This window comes from Cavia porcellus, unplaced genomic scaffold (assembly GCF_034190915.1).
Source record: "Cavia porcellus strain 051 isolate PalLab524CR breed Dunkin Hartley unplaced genomic scaffold, mCavPor4.1 scaffold_28, whole genome shotgun sequence".
NCBI lineage: Eukaryota > Metazoa > Chordata > Mammalia > Rodentia > Caviidae > Cavia > Cavia porcellus.
Window position 1 is genome coordinate 47,714,773 of NW_026947511.1, and position 18,865 is coordinate 47,733,637.

At 44.2% G+C, this 18,865-nt stretch overlaps 1 protein-coding gene, 1 long non-coding RNA gene and 1 pseudogene across 2 annotated transcripts; 2 read left to right on the forward strand and 1 right to left on the reverse strand.

The window, feature by feature from the left end:
* Positions 1–4,791: 4,791 nt before the first annotated feature.
* Positions 4,792–15,567, reverse strand: LOC100714780 (HLA class II histocompatibility antigen, DP beta 1 chain-like). The gene is given in 7 exon segments (XM_003473712.5): positions 4,792–5,044; positions 5,333–5,356; positions 5,646–5,756; positions 6,216–6,356; positions 6,359–6,496; positions 11,952–12,215; positions 15,374–15,567. Coding segments are annotated over 6 exon segments (771 nt in total). The 5' UTR covers positions 15,471–15,567; the 3' UTR covers positions 4,792–5,044; positions 5,333–5,336.
* LOC134473734 (uncharacterized) lies at positions 12,214–17,570 on the forward strand. The gene is made up of 2 exons (XR_010044149.1): positions 12,214–13,072; positions 17,237–17,570. It is a non-coding gene; the product is annotated as an uncharacterized LOC134473734 (long non-coding RNA).
* LOC100715333 (L-lactate dehydrogenase A chain-like) lies at positions 15,572–17,012 on the forward strand (annotated as a pseudogene).
* Positions 17,571–18,865: the final 1,295 nt, after the last annotated feature.

Genomic DNA, 18,865 nt, shown 5'->3' on the forward strand with positions numbered 1-18,865 from the left:
TTTATTAATTGGCTTTTTCTTTTACCTTCTAGTAACCATTATCCTCCTTATTTATCTTTTCCATGAGTTTTATTATGAATTAGAGGATTTTTGCAAGAAATACATGAAACAATGTAATGTGCAATAGAATACACAGCCAGGGAGATCAAAGGTAAACTCCATGTAACTTGTACCTGGTTCAGGAAATTGAACATGAGTCACCAGCATCCCTGAGCCCATGGGCCAACAGGTATTCTAAAAACTTTTCTAGATCAAACACTTCTGTTACTTACAACTCAAATAGTTCCTGTTAAATGGTAGCACTGATAAATGTGTATGTTATTTTGTATTTCTTATGCATTCATTGAACTTTCCACCTTTAGTGATTCCAACTGGTCACATTTGATGCCTTTTCTATAATTTGGGGCCTTTCCTTATCTCCTACACTCCCAGCTTTCCAGACGCATATATCCCTGGATCTGGGGAATAGAAACTTTAGTTCCTGAACTTTTAAAGGCACGGTCCAGAGAAGGTTCTCTCCTCTTTGGTTACTGACCAGCCCATAACATGAGATACCGTGGGTGAGGAGGGTTGAGAAAGGCTGGTAAGATATCTTTTCCAATTTTCAGTGCTTGATGGCTCTGAGGATGTAATTTATGTGCTCTGTGTCTATGGATTCAAGATTTCTCATGTTTTTTGGTCTGAATAAAGCAAGAACAAAGAGAAAATGAAAAATACACTTTACAGTGTCCTTATCACCTCACGATATCTGAAATAATGACACAGAACAAGGCAGCAATATTTTTACTGGCACATTTAATGGGAAAGATGCTGATCAGGAATGGAGGCATTTGCCCTGAAAAGGGTCACTTCTGCTGTGGGAGGACACAGCACAGTTTGGAGTGGAGCCAAGGTGGAGAGCTTATTGGCTCTCAATGAGTAGCAGCCAGAGCTGACTGTCTATGCCAGAGGAGGCTGCAGAGAGCTCCATGCATCTGGGTGCCACAGCTGGGCACCGCACAGCTTTCTGAAGAGGCGGGATGCTGATCTAGATGTGGAAAAACCACATCAAGCTAAAAGCTACCTCTGCAGAGGAAGGGAAAACACAAGTGGAGGGCTGGAGTCCTACATGCTCACTGAGACCCATCTGCACTGTGCTGGGAGTGCCGTGGAGTCAGGCGATTCAAGGTCGAGATGAAGCCACAGCCACTGATAATTGGAATTGTTGGGTCCCGAGCCCTTAGTGGGAGGATGTGGTGCAGCATGGAGTGGAGCCAAAATGGAGAACTGCATTGATTTGCAGTGAGTCCTGGGGATTGTGTCCCATGCCTACTGTCACTGACTGGAGGACATCTTGGAGTTGGGCAGAGCCCGGCACCATGGCGGCATCAGTTGGTCACTCCTGGTGCAGAGAGGACTGGTGGGCTCTGCTGGGGCTGAGCTATGCCTCTGGTTGGGGCCCAGGAGACAGGGACAAAATTGTCATGACTCTGTGATGTCCACAAGGTACAACATAAGTCCCTGAAGGAAACTATGGGTCAACTGGCTCAGAGGCTCGAGGCTAGGCTGCACTATGCCTGTATCCTTGAATGTACCTCAGATAACAGCAAATTGGGGAGGGCAGCAAAATCCCAGTCAGCATGCTTCAGAAAGACTCTAAGCAACACGAAGAGGGCCAGAGACCCCCTCCCCAGGACACACCTGTCTGGAAGAAACCACTAACATGAAAAGAGATAGAAATAAAAACCTCCAGCCACTGACCCTGGGAAAATAAGCCCAGGAGAGGTAAATACAGAAGAGAACCAGTGCAGTAATCATGCAATATTAGACACAGCATCATTGGACATAAAGAAATACCTTCATAACCTCACAGATGAATTTAAAACTGCACTTCTGATCCAAGTGAGGCAAGATATAAAAAGATTAATTAGGGGCTGGGGATTTAGCTCAGTGACATAAGAATCTGCCTTATAAGCAGGCAGTCGTGAGTTTGATTTCCAGTACTGATAAAAAAAAAAGATTAGTTAAAGAAATGATAAACCCCACCCAAAAGAACACAGATGGAAGAGTGGAGGAACTCAGAAAAGGAACAGAAACCTTTCAAGAAGAACATAAACTAAACCTAGAATACATGAAACAGATCCAAAGAGATTACCAGGAAACTAAAAACTCCATTGAAAGCTGGCAAAATGCCTTGACAGAAATGCCTTGAAACTTGAAGAGAGATTTATGGTGTGTGATCGTGAAAGAAAAGATCTCTTAAAAATAACAAGGAACCAGGATGAAACAATCCAAAGGCTAGAAGATGACAAGAGGATTTATAACTTAAGAATAAAAAATGTGAGTGAAGAAGCAGAAGTTACCACAAATGAACTACAAAGCTATTCACAGATATAATTGAGGGAAACTTCCCAACCATAGGAAAAGGAAATGATATCCAGATAAATGAAGCATACAGAACTCCAGCCACCTACAACCAAAGCAGATCTACACCCAGACATATAATAATCAAGATACCAGAAATCCACCACAAGAACAGACTATTAAAAGCAGCCAGAGAAAAGAAGCATTACCTACAATGGAAAAATTATCAAAGTAATGACAGACTTACCAACATAAACTCTCAAATCGAGAAGAGCCTGGGGGAAATAGTCTAAGCCCTAAAAGAAAATAACCTCCAACAAAGACTGATGTACCCAGAAACACTCTCTCAAAATTAATGGAGAAACAAGATATTTCCAAGACAAAAAGGAACTGTGGGAGTCCTTGGCCACCAACCCAACCCTACAAAAAAAACTGAAGGACATTCCAGAGAGGGAGAGAGGAAAAAAATACCAGGATTCCAGCAATAGTGGCAGAGAGGCCTCAATGAACAGGGCAGACAGTGGAATGAAGGAATAAAGTGGACAAATAATAGCAGAAGAATAGAATTGCACAGATGAGGCAGAGACAGTAAGCTATAATCTTTAATATAGACAGCCTTGATACACTAACAAAAAAGAAACACAACAGAGTAGATTCGGAGGCAGGATCCATCTTGATGCTCTGAATAGGAAATATACTCAACCTGAAAGAGGGTTAATAAACTGAGAGTCAAAGATGAGAAAACAATGCTATATGTGACAGGAAACCGGAGAAAAATAGGGACAACTTGTCCAGCAGCCACAGATAAATTGGTAAATTATGAGACTTTTGTGCAGTGTAGAAGTACACAGCTGGCAGGAATGAAAACCTTGTGGCTTTAATAAGTAGAGGAGTACAGCTCAAGATTAAGGTCAGGGGTAAAAAGGTTCAGCAACACTGAGATAAATAACAGGTTGATCCCCTAGTCTAAAAACTTAAGGAGCTAGTGGGACCCAAAACATACAAAGCATACTGAGAATGGGAAAGGTGAGGAATTGCCTAAAAAAGGAAGGCAGAGGACACTGTTAAAAGTGTATCAGGATTTAAAAGCCACAGTAGCCTTATTGCTCCATTTAGTTTGATTATATTTTGTTTTGGTCTATCTACTCATATTAGACCTGAGGGCACAGACAGCTAACCCAAAATTAGCAGGTTATACCACAGTAACTGTCCTTAGTTTCCTATTTACTTAAACTGAAACCCTGTATTACTTACATTGTCTTACTATGCTTGATCTTATTTGAAGCTGGTTTGTTAGACTGATATTTTGCCTTGACTGATTTTATTTGAATTTGGTATGCTTGGTAGAATCAAGTCTAAGAGTACAGACAACTATTCTGAAGATGACAAGATGTAAAAGATATCCATTCCGGTTTTGATTATTAAAACTGCTTTCAAATCCTACAATGTCTTCAAAGTTGTGTTTTAATCAAAATATCTATGTAAGGCTATGCTTAACTATATAATGCCTAATGATGTGGACAATTCTATTAAAAATAACAAGAGAAAGCATAGTAACTACTGTAGATCACCTAATATTGTGGTTTTATATGTCTTTTTCATGATTTTTGGAATTTATTTTGTTGTCTTGTTTTGATCTGTTTTTCCCTATAATACAGAAAGGATAGATATACATGTAGAGATTCACACAAGGGAAGAATTTCTAAACTATTTATGGGAACAGATTATATAATACACAATGTAATGAACAGATACTCTGGTGAAGAAGAGACATTAAGAAACCCAATGCTAATTCTGTAGCATTATGATATAAAACCTATCAATACTATTATTCACTGTTCAGAGTAATATTAGTCTAGTCTCATGTTCAATTTCAGCATATATAAAGATAAAGATGGCTACTACAAAGAGAATGAGAGACATTATGGTAGTCATTATTGACTTTCCCAAAATCAGGTCTTGAAGACCTAAAAAGCTTTCATCATCTTGTAATGGTTTGATTAGTTTTATAATGTTCAGTATATATTCAATGTGTGTGAAGATGGGGACAACTATTTGGAAGAAAACTAGAGACAATACGATAGACAGTGAAGATCTCCAGTGGACTTGCTTTGAAATCTGTGTTTTTAAAAATTATTTCCTTATGAACTGTTTTGTTCTGTTTTTTCATGTTTAATCTTACCCTCTTTAAGACAAAAAAACAAGTGTGTAGGACTGATAACCATTTTACTAAGTTTTTGTTGGATCATTGAGCAGAACTGTTTGCAGTTTCATTATTTGAATGTCACTTTGTAAGCCTTAATTTTGTAACTTGAACAACTATTTCTAAGATGACAACATGTAACTTATCAGCTAGGGATATCGTACTGTTTATTTTTCTGTATTCTGTATTATTTCTACCCTTTTTTCTCTTTAAATAAAAAACAGTGGTGGAGATAATACAGTGTATATGTTTAAAAGAAAATAAGGACATCTGATTTTATTTATAATGCAGAGGAAAAGAGAACTTGGTTGTCGAGAGAAGTACATTGAATCAAAGAGCAAAACTACAGAAACTGGTTTCAGAGCAATTACGTGGCAGCCACATCCTCTTGGGCAGGTGGGGTCTAGTGCAGAACCAACCTTCAGTCTTTTCTAGGACTAAAGAAATAGAAAATCCTTGTTCCAAGGCTCATCTAATTTTTGCTGTCAGATAGGGACCCTGTAGAGATAAAGACAAAGTTATTTGATGTTACTGACCCTGGCCCCTAAGTGTGAGGATGAGGATGAAACATGTTGGTTTTATAAAATAGCCTGATTAAAATACTGCTGATTTCAGCTTTCTTGCTCAGTGAGAAAATGTTCTTTCCTCACATTCATCCAAGGGCTGAGACTGAAGCGTTAGTCTGGGCCCGAGGACCTGCTCCCTGTAAGCCAGCATTTCAGTGAGAAGAAAGCACTCACACTCCTCCGCAACCCTCCCCTTGGGAGAAGCAAGTAGGAACATTACCTGCTCATCGAGGTCCTCGCTGCCCTGAAAGGAAACGACAACAGTGCATTAGCCATCAAGTCCTCCTCAGATGCCGAGGGAAGCCTTCCCCTCCCACCTTCCACTGCCCGCCCTGAGTCCGAGTCCCTGGAAACCTCGTGCACCTGGTGGTTTAGGCCCAGCCCAGGGATTCCTCTCTCCCTCATCTTGGCTCTGACAGTTTGATTACAGGGGCTTCTAGAACTGTGTGGCATCACTCTTCTGTCTCATCCCTTATCACAGTGAATGGAAAGTCGGGGTAGAGGCGACCTCAGCCCTGGGCAGCTTTTCCTACCTTTCATGCTCCTCACGTGCATGACGATGCCGACTGTGAGGAAGATGAACCCCAACACGAAGCCCCCGATTCCAGTCAGCTTCTTGTTCTGGGCAGAATCAGACTGAGCCGCTGAGGAAAACAAAATCCAGGGTTACTGTCACCTCCACCGGGACATCCCTGTCTCCATCCTGTCTGAGACCCTGGAGCGGGTGTGGAACATCAGCCTGAGGCAGTGGCCAGGGGACCCGCTAAGGCCCGGTTCCAGACTTGGGCTGGTGACTCCAACCACAGGACAAATGGAGACCCTGCCAGCTGCCTCTCAGTACAGGCCGAACAGTGTGAAAGCTGACAGCAGAGAGCAGCTCCTATGTGGGAGGCCAGTTCAGGAGAGTCCGCAGAGTTTCTCATCACTGAAACTCTGCAGGGGCAGGGGAGCCTCTGTTTCCTGAAGCTCAGAATTACACTCAGAAAACACAGTGTGTACCCATGACCTCAATGTTAAGACAAGAACAGTGGACCTGGGTGCTGGTGTGTTCCCTGCCTTTCAGACTGTGGGCTCTGGAAGGTCCCTGAAGGCGGGAAACTCACTCCACTCCACAGTGACAGGGCTGTCCAGGCTGGGGTGCTCCACGTGGCAAGTGTAGACGTCTCCCTGCTGGGGGGTCACTTCCAGCATCACTAGGATCTGGTAAGTCCAGTCCCCATTATGGATCAGGTTGGTGGACTCGATCCAGCTGTTTCCTCCTGTCCATTCAGGAACCATCGGACGCGAATGTTGCCTGGGTAGAAATCTGTCACGTGGCAGATGAGCTGGTTGTGGTGCTGCAGGGTGGGCTTCTTGGCAGGGGACACATGTACTGTAGGCTGGACTAGAATTGGAGGGGGAAAGGAATGATGTCAGAGATTATTGTTTCTTAAATATTTTCACTAAAGAAGTGACTTCTAGATATTAAAGGTACAAATGCCTGCATCATGTAGACAGATACTGATTGTAAATGCTGTACTGACTGTACAGTGATGGAGATAGACCCTCCAATGGAATATGCATGATCATTAATTACATAATAAGCTGAGAGTATTTGGAGCAAGACAACATCAGTACTTTCTCCAAAGAAAAGCAGTGCTTTGGTATGTATTTAGCAGAAGTTACAAGTCTAAGCCATTGACCACCAGTAATAGCCTTCTGAAAAAGAACATTTCTCTAGTTGTCAAACTACCTATTTTTTCAGTGCTATAGTCTTAGGAAAGGGATGTGAAATTGCCTATTTTTAATGTAGTAAATTAAGATACATAAAATGTCTATCACTTTATATCAGAAACATTAAAATTACTAGACACAATTGTGACAATGGTTTACTTTTAGGGTAGCCTATATATTTTATGGACCCTGAAACCTGTGATCTTCACAGTTACAGTAATACTGTGTTTCCCAGAAAAGAAGAATTCCCCAGAAACAAGTTCTAGCATGATTTTAGAAGAGACCAAAACTTATTTGGGAAAGGTTTTACTTTCAGGGCATTGGTGCACACTGAAACCTAATATTCCAAATCCCATCTGTTTGATTTTTTAGAATTCCAATCTATTGCAAATTTTCCTCTGCAGCATCTTCATTGGTTCTTTGAGAAAACTCATGTGCAGGCATTGTCTACACCTCTCCAGCTCTGTTTGATGTTCTGTGCTCTCCTCAGCTTCTTTGTTCCAGGTCACTCTTGCCTGATGCTCACATGTCAGTTTCTCTGTTGTTTGTGACTTAGGAACCCTACAGATAGCGAGTACTTCTGGGCCTCTACCGCCAAGAATTTCAATCCCTCGCGAGATCAGAAAAGATCCAGTTGCCTCAAGAGAAAGCATATTCGGTAAAATTTTTTCCCCTTCAGAGCTTCTAGTGCTTACTATCTCAGTTCTTTTCAAATTTCTGTTTCCCAGGGAACACAAATACCCCCAAGTGGGAGAGGGTCAGGTAAAAGGATGTTTCTGAACTGTACTGGGAACTACTGTTTCCTTTAGCCCAGAGCTGTCCACACTGCCAGCCTTCTTCTACTCCAGGCGACTTACATTTAGCTGCACTTTTACTGAGTTTTGTAAACTCAGTTCATCTGCCAGTTCAACTCCGGCCTGAATCATAATTTGTAAATGAAGTTAAATTTTTTTTTTCTTTTAGACTCCTTGGCCTCATGCAAATCAGAAGCTATACTGGCTTGTCTGTTTTGAAGCCCAGAACATTCCATTAAGAAATTTGCCTGCAGTATACATCTGACCTCTAGGTGGTGCTGGAATTAAGTCTACATATTCAGTGGTGTCAGCTGTCATACTCCTTAAAACACATTTCCTACTGTCTCCCTGGTATGAGAAACTGAAAGAGTAAATAAAGTCTAAAAGGTACAACAGGTATTCAGAAATGGGGAGGAAAGGCTCAAAAGGAAAAAGGAACCAGGATGGGTGAAAGGGGAAGACAGTCGGGAAAAGGGGAAAACATGCAGGTCAATTTTATTATCAGTATCTCTCAGTTCATGAAAAAGGAAGGTTTACGGTAATGCAGATAGGAGAGTTTTTACACCCACATCTTGTACCCTCAGCAAGTACTCTAAAGATAATAACATGTAATGTATTAACTATTCTTATTCTCCCATTATTTTGTTATGAAATTTTGTTTTACCTTTATTCCATAAACTAAAAGTTAAAAATTAAAAAAAATAAAAACAAAAGCCAAGTTTCACCAGGGAAAAAGATTTCTCTGGTTCTAAGACTGCCTTGTTTAATGTCCATGAAACATCTGCTCAGTTATTCTAAAACTTTGCTACACATCTACATTAGAAATCCTGCAGCTTTCATTCTTCCTCCTCAGTTCATGCCCGGACTGCTGTTCCTTAGATGGTAATAATGTTTTCTTATCTACTTCTGATACCAGTCCCTCCTCTTTCTAATCCATTTAACACTCTGAAAATACAATCTGACTTTGTCATTTCCTGTTTTACAATAACTCAGCTTCTTGTAATGCTTACCTGGTTAAATGAGAAACATGAAAGAGCTAATTACAACACAGACTGATAAATTCCTGGCCAAAGTTACTATGAAAATGGGGGTAGGGGGAAGAAAACCATACCAAATCAATTTGAAATCAAAGAAATGAAATTATGACCAATCCTGTGGGAAACTTATAATAAGAATCTACCTGAAAAAATTTATATTCTCATGATTTAAAGAACTTAGAAAAATGGAGAAATTCCTAGACACATGTAAATTTGGTAATTGATCCAAGGAGATTACAAAAGTCTGAATGGACCAATAGCAGGCAATGAAATAGAGACAGTATTAAAAACTCTGCCATCATTTGGAAGCGCAGGGGTCAGTGGATTCAATGGCTACATCTGCCAGACTCTCAGAAAGACCAAAGCCAACAAGCTGCAGACTCTTTGCCAAAAGCGAAACGGCAGGACCACTGTTAACTCATCCCTGGAGCTAGCATTACCCTGATAGCAGAACTGGATGTGGACTTCACAAAAACAGAAAATTCCAGTCCAACATCCTCAATGAACATAGCTGCAAACAGCCTTATCAGATACTTGCAAACAGCACAAGAAATAGTTAAAATCACAAATCATCAATTGGCGTCCCCTCTTGAATGCAAGATTAATTAAACATATGTAAATCAAAAAATAAATCAGTAAGTCACCTGAACAGAAGCAAGGATAAAAGCCAAATGTTCATATAAATAGGTGCCAAAAAAGCCTTTGACAATATCCAATTTCTGGTCCTGATAAAAACAAAAATAGGTATAGAAGAACTCTAATCTCAAACTGATGAAGACCATTTATGACAAATCCATTACCAATAGCATCAAACAGAGAAAAAGAGAAAGCTTTCCCTCTAAGATAAAATCATGACAAGGATGTCTACTGTCACCACTCTTTTCACTGTAGCACTTGAAACTTTAGCCAGAAGAATCAGGAGAGACAAAGAAGTAAAAATAACACACAGAGTAGGAGGAACTCAAATGTCCCTGTTCCTAGAACTCAGTGCTTGACTGTCTTCTCCTGGCTCTGCTTCCCCTAAGACCTTGTCCTGCCCAGGCCTGGCTCCCTCCAGTCTGCTGTCCTGTCCAGGAGAAAGTCCACTGTCCCTCTGTTGGACCTACTGTCTCCCATGCATGTTTCTTCTCCCAAGGTGCTGGGAGGCGCTGCCTTCCCTTTCACAGATGCCTGGATCCCTGGACAACTCACAAAATTGAACCAAAAGGTTCCTAGAAATAATAAACAAACAGCAAAAAGCAGGACACAAAACAAACACACAGAAAATCAATAGCTTTCCTGTATATCCACAAGGAACCCATTAAGAAATAAGGTAAATCATTTCATTCAAAAATTAAATATACACAAATTAACCTAATCAAAGTGAAAGATCTCTAAATCAAAGCTATAGTACTCAGAAAAGAAGATGAAAGAAGATCTCAGAAAATGCAAACGTGTCTGCTGTTCCTGCATAGGTAGCAACAATATTGTGAAAATGGCATCTAGATTTAATATAATCTCAATCAAAATACCAATGGCATTCTTCACAAAATTAGAAAAAAATTCCTACAAATTATATGGGATCATGTGAGAGCCAGAATAGACAAAGCAATCCTGGACAACAAGAGCAAAGTAGGAGGCATCACGATCCCAGATTTCAAATTATAGTGCAGATCCACAGCCACATAAATAGGATGATACTGGACCCAAAACAGAATGTGGATCAGAGGAACAGAACACAGGATGCAGAAACAATCCAGGCACATTCAGCCATCTCATCTTTTACAAAGGGGTCCAAGATGGCCTCTTTAGCAGAGGATGCTGGGAAAACTGGGCATCCACCTGCAGAAGAATGAATTCAGATCTATGTCTCTCACCGTGTACTATGATCAGTGAAAATGGATCAAAGATCTAGTTTTAAAACAGAAACACTGGCTCTACTGGAAGACAAAATGAGTTAAACTCTTGAAGACATAAGAATGGGTAACAACTTTCCACACAGAATGGCAGTTACACAAGAAACAGCACCAAATGGCAACTAAAGATAATGTATAAACTTAAAAAGCTTCAGCACAGCAAAGGAAACACTCCGTAAGTGAAGAGACAACCTATAGAATGGGAAAAACGTTTGCCAGTTACTTAGTAGAAGATCAAAACTCAGTTACATAAAACAATAAAAAAAAGTTACCCTCAGTAATGAAAGCCCCGCAGTGGGAATGGGAAGTGAGCCTTCTCAGAAGCAGCATGAACGGCAAGTACACATGAAAAGATGCTCAGCAGGGAAACAAATCTAAACCACCCTGACCTTCCCTCTTATTCCAAGAAGCATGGCTGCCCCAGAGACTCAAAAAGCGACAGGCGCTGGAGCGGCTGTGGGGGAAAGGCACCCTCCTGCACTGCTGGTGGGACCATAAACGGGCACAGCCACGTGTAAATGTGTATAGAGATTTCCTCAGAAACCTGAAAGGAGAAATTCCATTTGACCCCTCCACACGCCTTCGGGGTATCTTCCCAAATGAATTAAAAATGTCGTATTATGGTGAAACCCGAGCACCCATTGCTATGGCAGCACGCACAGTATCTAGATCTTGGAAACGGATCTATATGTCCATTAACAAAAGAACACTTAGAGAAAATGTGTACACCACGGAGTACTCCTTGGCCGTGAAGAATAAATTTTGTCACTGGTGGGAAAACGGAGGCACCCTGAGCCTGTGCTAAGTGAAACAAATGAGACCCAGAAGGTTAAGTATCACACGGTTTCTCTATTGTGAAAAACCTAAAGTATAAACAACTTAAAAAGCAAAATTAAAAAAACATAGGTGAGGGGCAGATGGGAAGGGGACCCAGGGATAGAGGGGGAGGGAAGGGAAGGAAAATAAAAAGGGTTAAAATGCAGTAAGTATAAGCGTTCATTATGTGTCACGGGGAAGTACCAGTAAATGTTTTCAAAATGAGGGAAAAAAATAAAACGATACTCTGTAGATTTATGTTCCCGTACACTAGCAGCAGGGCCCTGCCGCGGCTGCCCACCCTGTTTCCCGCTGGTGGACAAGGACGCGTTTCCCCAGTTACCAGCAGCTTCCTAAGGTCTGTCACCTCCCACAGCGACGGGGACTCGCGGCGGAGCCGGGTCAGCCTGCGGGACCCCTTCCGGTGGCCCTACCTGCGCCTGACCTGCCCCCCACCCGGCCTCGCTCCTTCCCGCCCGGGGGGACTCGCTCGGCTCCGGCTCCCGCTCCCGGTCCCGCTTGGTCCCCACTCGGGCTGCGTCTCCTCCGGGACCGCATCCTGCGCTGTCCCGGCCCGGCCTCACCTCGGCGTTTCAGGGGGAGGCCTTCGAGCAGCTCGTTGTTGTGTCTGCACACGGTGTCCACCTCGGCGCGCTTCCGCTCCATGAAGTCCTTCTGGCTGTTGAAGTTCTCGGCCCAGGACCGCCCCTGCTCGGTCACCGCGCGGAACTCGCCCACCGCGCTGTCGAAGCGCAGGAACTCCTCCTGGTTGTAGGTGTACCTTTGCACGTAACGCTGCGTCCCGTTGTGCGCGTAGCAGTCGTCCCGCAGCTGGAACAGGTAATTCTCTGCGGGGAGCAGGGGCGGCGCTGACCGGGTGCCAGGGTCCCCGGAGCCCGCGACTCCTCCCCACCGCCAACCTCCAGGCCGCTTCACGGGCTCCTGGACAAAGTGGCAGGGCAGCAGCTTTCTGTTCCTGGGCCCCGGCTGGCCCCTGACCACAGCTAAGGACTGTCCCGCCAGAACCTTCCCACTCGGGGCTGAGCCTTGAAGCACCGAGTCCCGTGGGCCTCGGCTGTCCCTGAACTCTTCGTCTCCTCCTCCACCTCCTTCTTTTGCTTTGAGACACGGTCTCAAGGAGTTCCTGCGTTGCTAAATTAGTTTCCCAGGTCCGACTAGAGCTTGCAGTCCTCCTGCATCAGCCTCCCACCGTACCGGGATTAAAGACCCACACCACGAACCTTCCTGGGTTTTCTCACCCCGACATGGGAGGTTACTAAACAGGTGACACCCTGCCCAGGAGGGGTTCAGTGGCTTGGAAAGGAGGGCCTGCTGAGGTCCACGATGGTGAGATGGTGCGATGGTGCCGGGGCTGAGGCAGCCAGAGCTACTTCCCGCGGATCCCGAAGGAGCAGGGCCTCACGGGTCCCCGGGGAAAGAAGCTGCAGGGGCAGCGGGGGCTGGGCAGGCACAGCCAGGCTGTTTCTCTGTCAGCCTGACCCACTGTGCCACACCCAGCTCAGATGTGCCCTCCTCAGGGAAGCCTTCCTGGCCTCTTTCTCTTCCCCACTGCAGTGCGCTCCCTTCTGGGTCAGTGTCTTGAATACACCGTTTACTGTGTGTTTTGCAGGCTGGGAATTAGACAGATTTCCTGCCGACCTTCTGAACGTGAATGTGAGGAAAGGCTGCCCGCCTGACGGGTAAGGTGCGTTCTCACTCACTTCGGAGCACAGCCACAGAAAGACTTGATCTCAACAAGTGCGGAAAGTAAGCAGTGAGGTCATCGCAAGCAGAGACCCCAGAGCGTCCTTACCGGAGACCCAGGTGCCCTGATCCCGGAATCCCCACACGGAGGGGTGTGACCACCTCTGCCACAGCTGTTCTCAGGGCCACAGAGTCTGGCAAGTGTAGAAGTCACAGGGGTTCCTGCATTTCTGTTAGCTTCTGCAGGGCCCCTGGGCCTGCTGTGTTCCCAACCACACTGGAAATTAAGGCAGTTGTGGTTTCTGTGCGTGTGAACTCCATCCGCACAAATGCACATCTCAACGCATATTCCTACTGGCCTCTATATCCAGTACCTGAGAGGTCTGTTTGTTTCCTCATCAGGGAAGCAAAACAAAAACCACTGGAGGGAGCTCTCACCACCTTTATAAGGTGTGTTTTTAAACAGCAATTGTCATTTCATTGAAAAAGATACCAGAAGTTTAAAGGCCAAACTGATGGATCACACAGGTTGAGACCACACAGAGTGTACAGCTGTGGAGCTTGGCAAATGCGCTGTGTATAGGATGCTCTCTGAATTCTTACTGAGCCCGGCTTTTCCTAGCTGTTTTACTTTGGGATAAAAATGACAGAAGAGCAGGTCACAGGGAAGGCTGCAATGCACAGTAAGCTTCTGCAGGAGGCAGGTGGGGTTGACAGGGGCAGGGGTGCGACCTGAAGACCTGGCAGGCTGTAAGGTGAGGGAGACCATGCTTTAGTGCATATTAAGTCTCCCACAGTCCAAGCTTGTGGCCCCAGGATTCTGGTTTCTTAGAGCCTACCAGCTGTGTGGCTTCTTCCTGGGGTGATCTCTTTACCCCCCGCCCCATAGCAGGAGAGCTCAGCCATATTCCTCCTGCTCTCTCCTACCTTTCCTGTGCTGTTTAGGGCTGGAAATCTGCACAGAGTGGAGAAGTGTGAGGGGCAGTGTAGTCCGCCCTCCCTGCTCTCCCTGCATCCCCATTGCTGTGGAAGTTTTTACTAAACATTTGTTCTGGCTGGGAAGATATCGTCACACCAGCAAGTCTGCATCCCAGTCCTAACCCTAACCCTACAAACGTTCGTCCACTCCTTGCCCCTCTCCACTCTGTCTGCGCCATCTCAGTGGCTTCCTTGCCCACTCCTGCTGCCGTTTACCCCACAGCACAACTTTCTGCATGGGACACTGGTGCTGCCCCCTCCCCTGCTGGCCTTTAGTGTCCTCCACACACCTCCAGGCTCTTTCCCCAGCTGCCCGTCTCTGTGATTCCCAGGATGTTGAAGGCACAGTTCCCGCTATGCTGATTCCTGGGGCCCACTGTCCTTTGTGCCCCCCAAGGGCAAGTGCTCCCCACCCTCCCAGCAGGTGGACCTGAGGTAGCATCAGAGGCCCTGGGGTTTGAGGAGCTGGACTCAGGAGGTTGAAATACAGTTGTCCCAGGAAAATGAGGTGAAATTAGAGTATACTAAGTGTACTTCGGAGGGGTGTGGAGGGTCTTAAAGAAGGCTCTGTGAGGGAAGGGGGAGTTTGTGGAAAACTGAGATAGTTACTTTACCGCCCTGCCTCCTGTGGTGCTGGGCACAAATTTGAAGTAGAAATGTCAGAAGCAACCTGAGAAATACACACAGCTCACAGAAGTTCTAGCCACAGTGGGGCAGCGTGAGGAAGAGTCCTTCCTTTAGTCTCACCTTCCTGATCCTCCCTCCTCAGTCCCTTTCCTCACCCCACACCCCCTCATCGCATTCTCTCTGCAAACCTGATCACTGTGGACCTGGGCAAGCTTCGGGGGGGCTGGAAGAGCCCCCTCGAGGAGAACGGAGTCAGAGCAGGACCACGGCCCGTCCATCCCTTCCTCTCCATCTCTGTCCCACGGCACAGGCTACATTTCCACCCTGGGCACTGAGTGGGCAGGGTGAGCTGAGTCCTCAGGGCTGGGATGCAGATATGAGAAGGCCCTGAAGACCATCTGGTGTCTGGAAACCCTGCCCCCCGCAAGTTATACCTGATTTCTTGGCCCATGGTCCACAAGAAGCAGGCACATCACCCCCTTGGCACCTGTCCCCTGCCCACGAGTCCCTGTCCCTGGAAAGAACCTATTAGCTGGATGGAAAGGAGGAGGTGATTTGATTCTCTAGCTGGTAAGGAAGGACTCGGGGCTGTGGCAGGAAAACCCACAGCTGTTCTCAAAGTCTGGTCCCCGAGCAGAAAGTCCCCAGCAGTGACTCCCTGAGCCTGGCCCTCCAGCAGTGGCTGCTCTGCTCTTACCTGGATGGGTCCTGCTCTGAACCACTGTGCTGCCCAGCACCAGAAGTGCCACAGTCAGAGCCAATATCCAGGGAGCCTCAGGGACCTGTGGAGCCATGCTGGGGTGGAAACTGCTGGTGAACAGAGAAAGCAGTTTTCAGGGAATGAAGGACTCACTCAGTGGAGCTCCTGTGTGAAATGTCAGAGACCATGAGTCACAGTAGTCTCCTGAGACCCTGTGATTGGACAGACTCTGAGCAAAGAGCCAATGGGCACAGCGCTTCCTGTGAGTCATCACTCACTGGGCAGAGGATTAGCTTGAAAGGTCTGGCAACTTAGTGTATATTGCCCTGAAGGTGTGAGAGAGGGGAGAGCAGTGTCACCTTAATTATGTTGCTGTTTCCTTGGTCTAAAAGTGATCTCTAGTGTTCAGTTGTGCTGGAGCCACTGCCACTGAGTCTGGACCTCACAAATGAGTGCCCCGATGCCTGCCCAACATGTGCTTTGTGTTCCTTTTGGTTCTAAGCCCAAAAGCCAGTCTAAAGGGCCGGCTGACTGTGAATCTCCTGAAGGAAGGACAGGTCCCCCAGAACAGGATCACGGTTGTCAGGGTTGGCGCTGCAGGCACGGCCCGTGCCGTCAGTACCTTAATGAAGGACAGGCAGGTGAAGTTGCCCTTGCTGACATCATGAAGACAAACTGAAGGGAGAGATGACGAATCTCCAGCACGGCAGCCTTTTCCTTAGAACATGAAAACTGTCTCTGGCAAAGACTATACTGGAACCGCAAACTCCAGGCTCATTATTATTACAGCTCGGGCACAGCAGCAGGAGAGAGAAGCCGTCTTAACTTGGTCCTGTGTAATGGGAACATCTTTGAGCTCATCATTCCTGATGTTGTAAAGCTAAGCCAAACTGCGAATTGCTTGTTGTTTCCACCCCAGTGGATCTCTTGACTTATGAGGTGACTTTCCCAAAACCTGTGATATTGGAAGTGGTTGCAATCTGGAGTCAGCCTGGTTCTGTTATCTGATGGAGGAAAGCTTGGAATTCAGCCACTGAGCTGCCACAGTGGATCCTCAAGAAGCATGGAGAGTCCCGTATGCCTGTGTGGAGTGGAATGAACGCAGCTGATGTCTTTCTGAAAAATTTGCACCCCGAGTTAGGCACTAATGGGAACAAGGAGCACTGGAAAGAGCTTCACAAACAGGTGGCTGACAGTGCTTACAAAGAGATCGAACTAAAAGGCCACATATTCTGGGCCATGGGACTGTCAGTGGCAGATTTGAAAAGTTTAATAAGCTTAGGAGGGTGCATCCAACCTCTACCATGACTAAAGGGTTCTGGGAATAGAGGATGATGTCTTCCTTAGTGTTCCTTGTGTTTTGAGACAAAATGAGATTTCCTATGTTACTCCGTAATGTAACTTCACTAAGCAAATGTAGTCTGACATTTTTCCAGTTGATGGCAAGCTGGGATCTAGTGTACAAATCCAGTATTGCATGTATTGTACGTAACTGTTTTAAAGGATTTTATTTTGTGTATTTTATATATCAGTCATGTACACTACCATATGATATACCTGTGGACAATACAATCAATGCAGAGTCATACCAACTGAAACACCAAATAAATGTTGAACGGTGCAAAGAAAAAAAAAACCTATTGCACTGATTGGTCTATAGAGATTATCATTGCCCCAACTCTGCCACCTTCTGCATACCCACAGGATCAGCTTGTGGTGTAAAAGGCCACAGAGTGGCATGACTTATAGAGACATTAGAGTGTCGATCCTAGAACTCAAAATGAGCCCCAGTATCTTTCTGCCTCTCCTCTCCTCACAGGTGGTCTGAGAACTGTCACGTATGTATTTTGTCTTCCACAGGTCCGTACATCCTAAGAGGCACAGGAGCCCCAAGGTGCCTCCACAGGATGTAGGCAGGGTGAGCAGAGCTGAGTCTGGGGACCCATGACATGTGGCAGTGTGTTCACAGCTGTGCTACCAAGTAAGGAGGCCACCTGAAGGCCATCGCACTGTTTTGGTCTTCAGTCTTTCACCATTTCTCTGGGACTGATGTAAGCTGTTTGTGCAGCCATGTTCTAACTTCAAATGAGCTAAATATATCTGAAATTGCTCTGAAATAATAAAGTCCATACAGAATGTAACTACACTAGTGAGTGAAATGAAAGACAAAATAAAAGTTCTGTCTCCTCCAAAACAGCTGATTTTGTTGTGTTCATCACGAATATCTTCACATATTTTCAAAGACTGTTACTCTCACTTTAAAACCAGTAAGTGTGATTCTGTTGGGCTACAAATTCTAATACAGAAAATATCAAACTGATGTTGTTTATTTATATAGATATCAAAATTTAAATAAAGTAGTGACTATAAAATTCACGAGAAGACAAAAATTATATAATATAAGTGATCTATTAAAAATAAGGATTCACTGTAGAATTGTAGTATAAAAGGAGAGGTTTGTGAATAAAAGGGCTTAAAACTTGAAACTTTTGTCATCTATCTGATAGGAAGGACTAGTCCAATACTTAGCTTCTTAATGTCTGTGTAACTTGTTTTTAGAATAGACATTAATAAGTTTTGAAGTGATGATTGGATCAGATAATACATACAAAACATTAAAAATATCATCTCTTGGGGCAGGGATTTAGCTCAGTGGCTCAAGCACTTGCCTGGTAAGCATGAGGTCATAATTTCAATACCCAGTACCAAACACAAAACAAAACCCCCAACAACAACAACAACAACAAAGGCATCTCTCTGTACTAAAATGTTAATATTTAATTGTTGCTTATGCAAGATACAAAACAAGATAAATATTTTTATTATTATGTTAAGGGGTAAGTGCTTTGTAATCTCATATATGAATATCAAAGAAATACTTCAAAGTAAAAATATTTCAAATAAGACAGGTAATTTCTTAAATTTGGTAAATAAAATATAAAACAAGAAAATCAATAATACTTGTAACAGGAAATCATTAGAAAAATCCCTAGTAAAACAAAACTCGGCATATAGTTCCAGCTACACAGGTGATTGAGGCAGAAGAATCACTTGAGCCTAGGAGTTCACATCCAGACACAATAGCAATCTTGTCTCAAACAACAACATAAAGATTAAAATAAAATGCCCATTATTACTGTGTATAATGCTGTATTAGGTATTCTTACATGAAAAGGAAATAAAATTACAAGTAATATAAAGACAAAAAAAAAATGTTACTTCAGATAGCTTACATACCAGGATAAAAAAGAAACCTAGCTAAAAAGAACAGTAGAAATCTTACTAACCAAGGTAAACAGGAATAGAAGACTACTTGAAGATCAACTTCATTCAAGTTAATTAAAATTCCTAAATAAAAACTATAAAACTTCTATGTAAAAAGACAAATGGAATATATCTCAGAGAGGCAGACCTAAAGATTAATTTTATTGGGTAGTGCATTTATCTGTAAAAAAAATAGCAGGATATTTTTAGAAACTTAATAAAAAC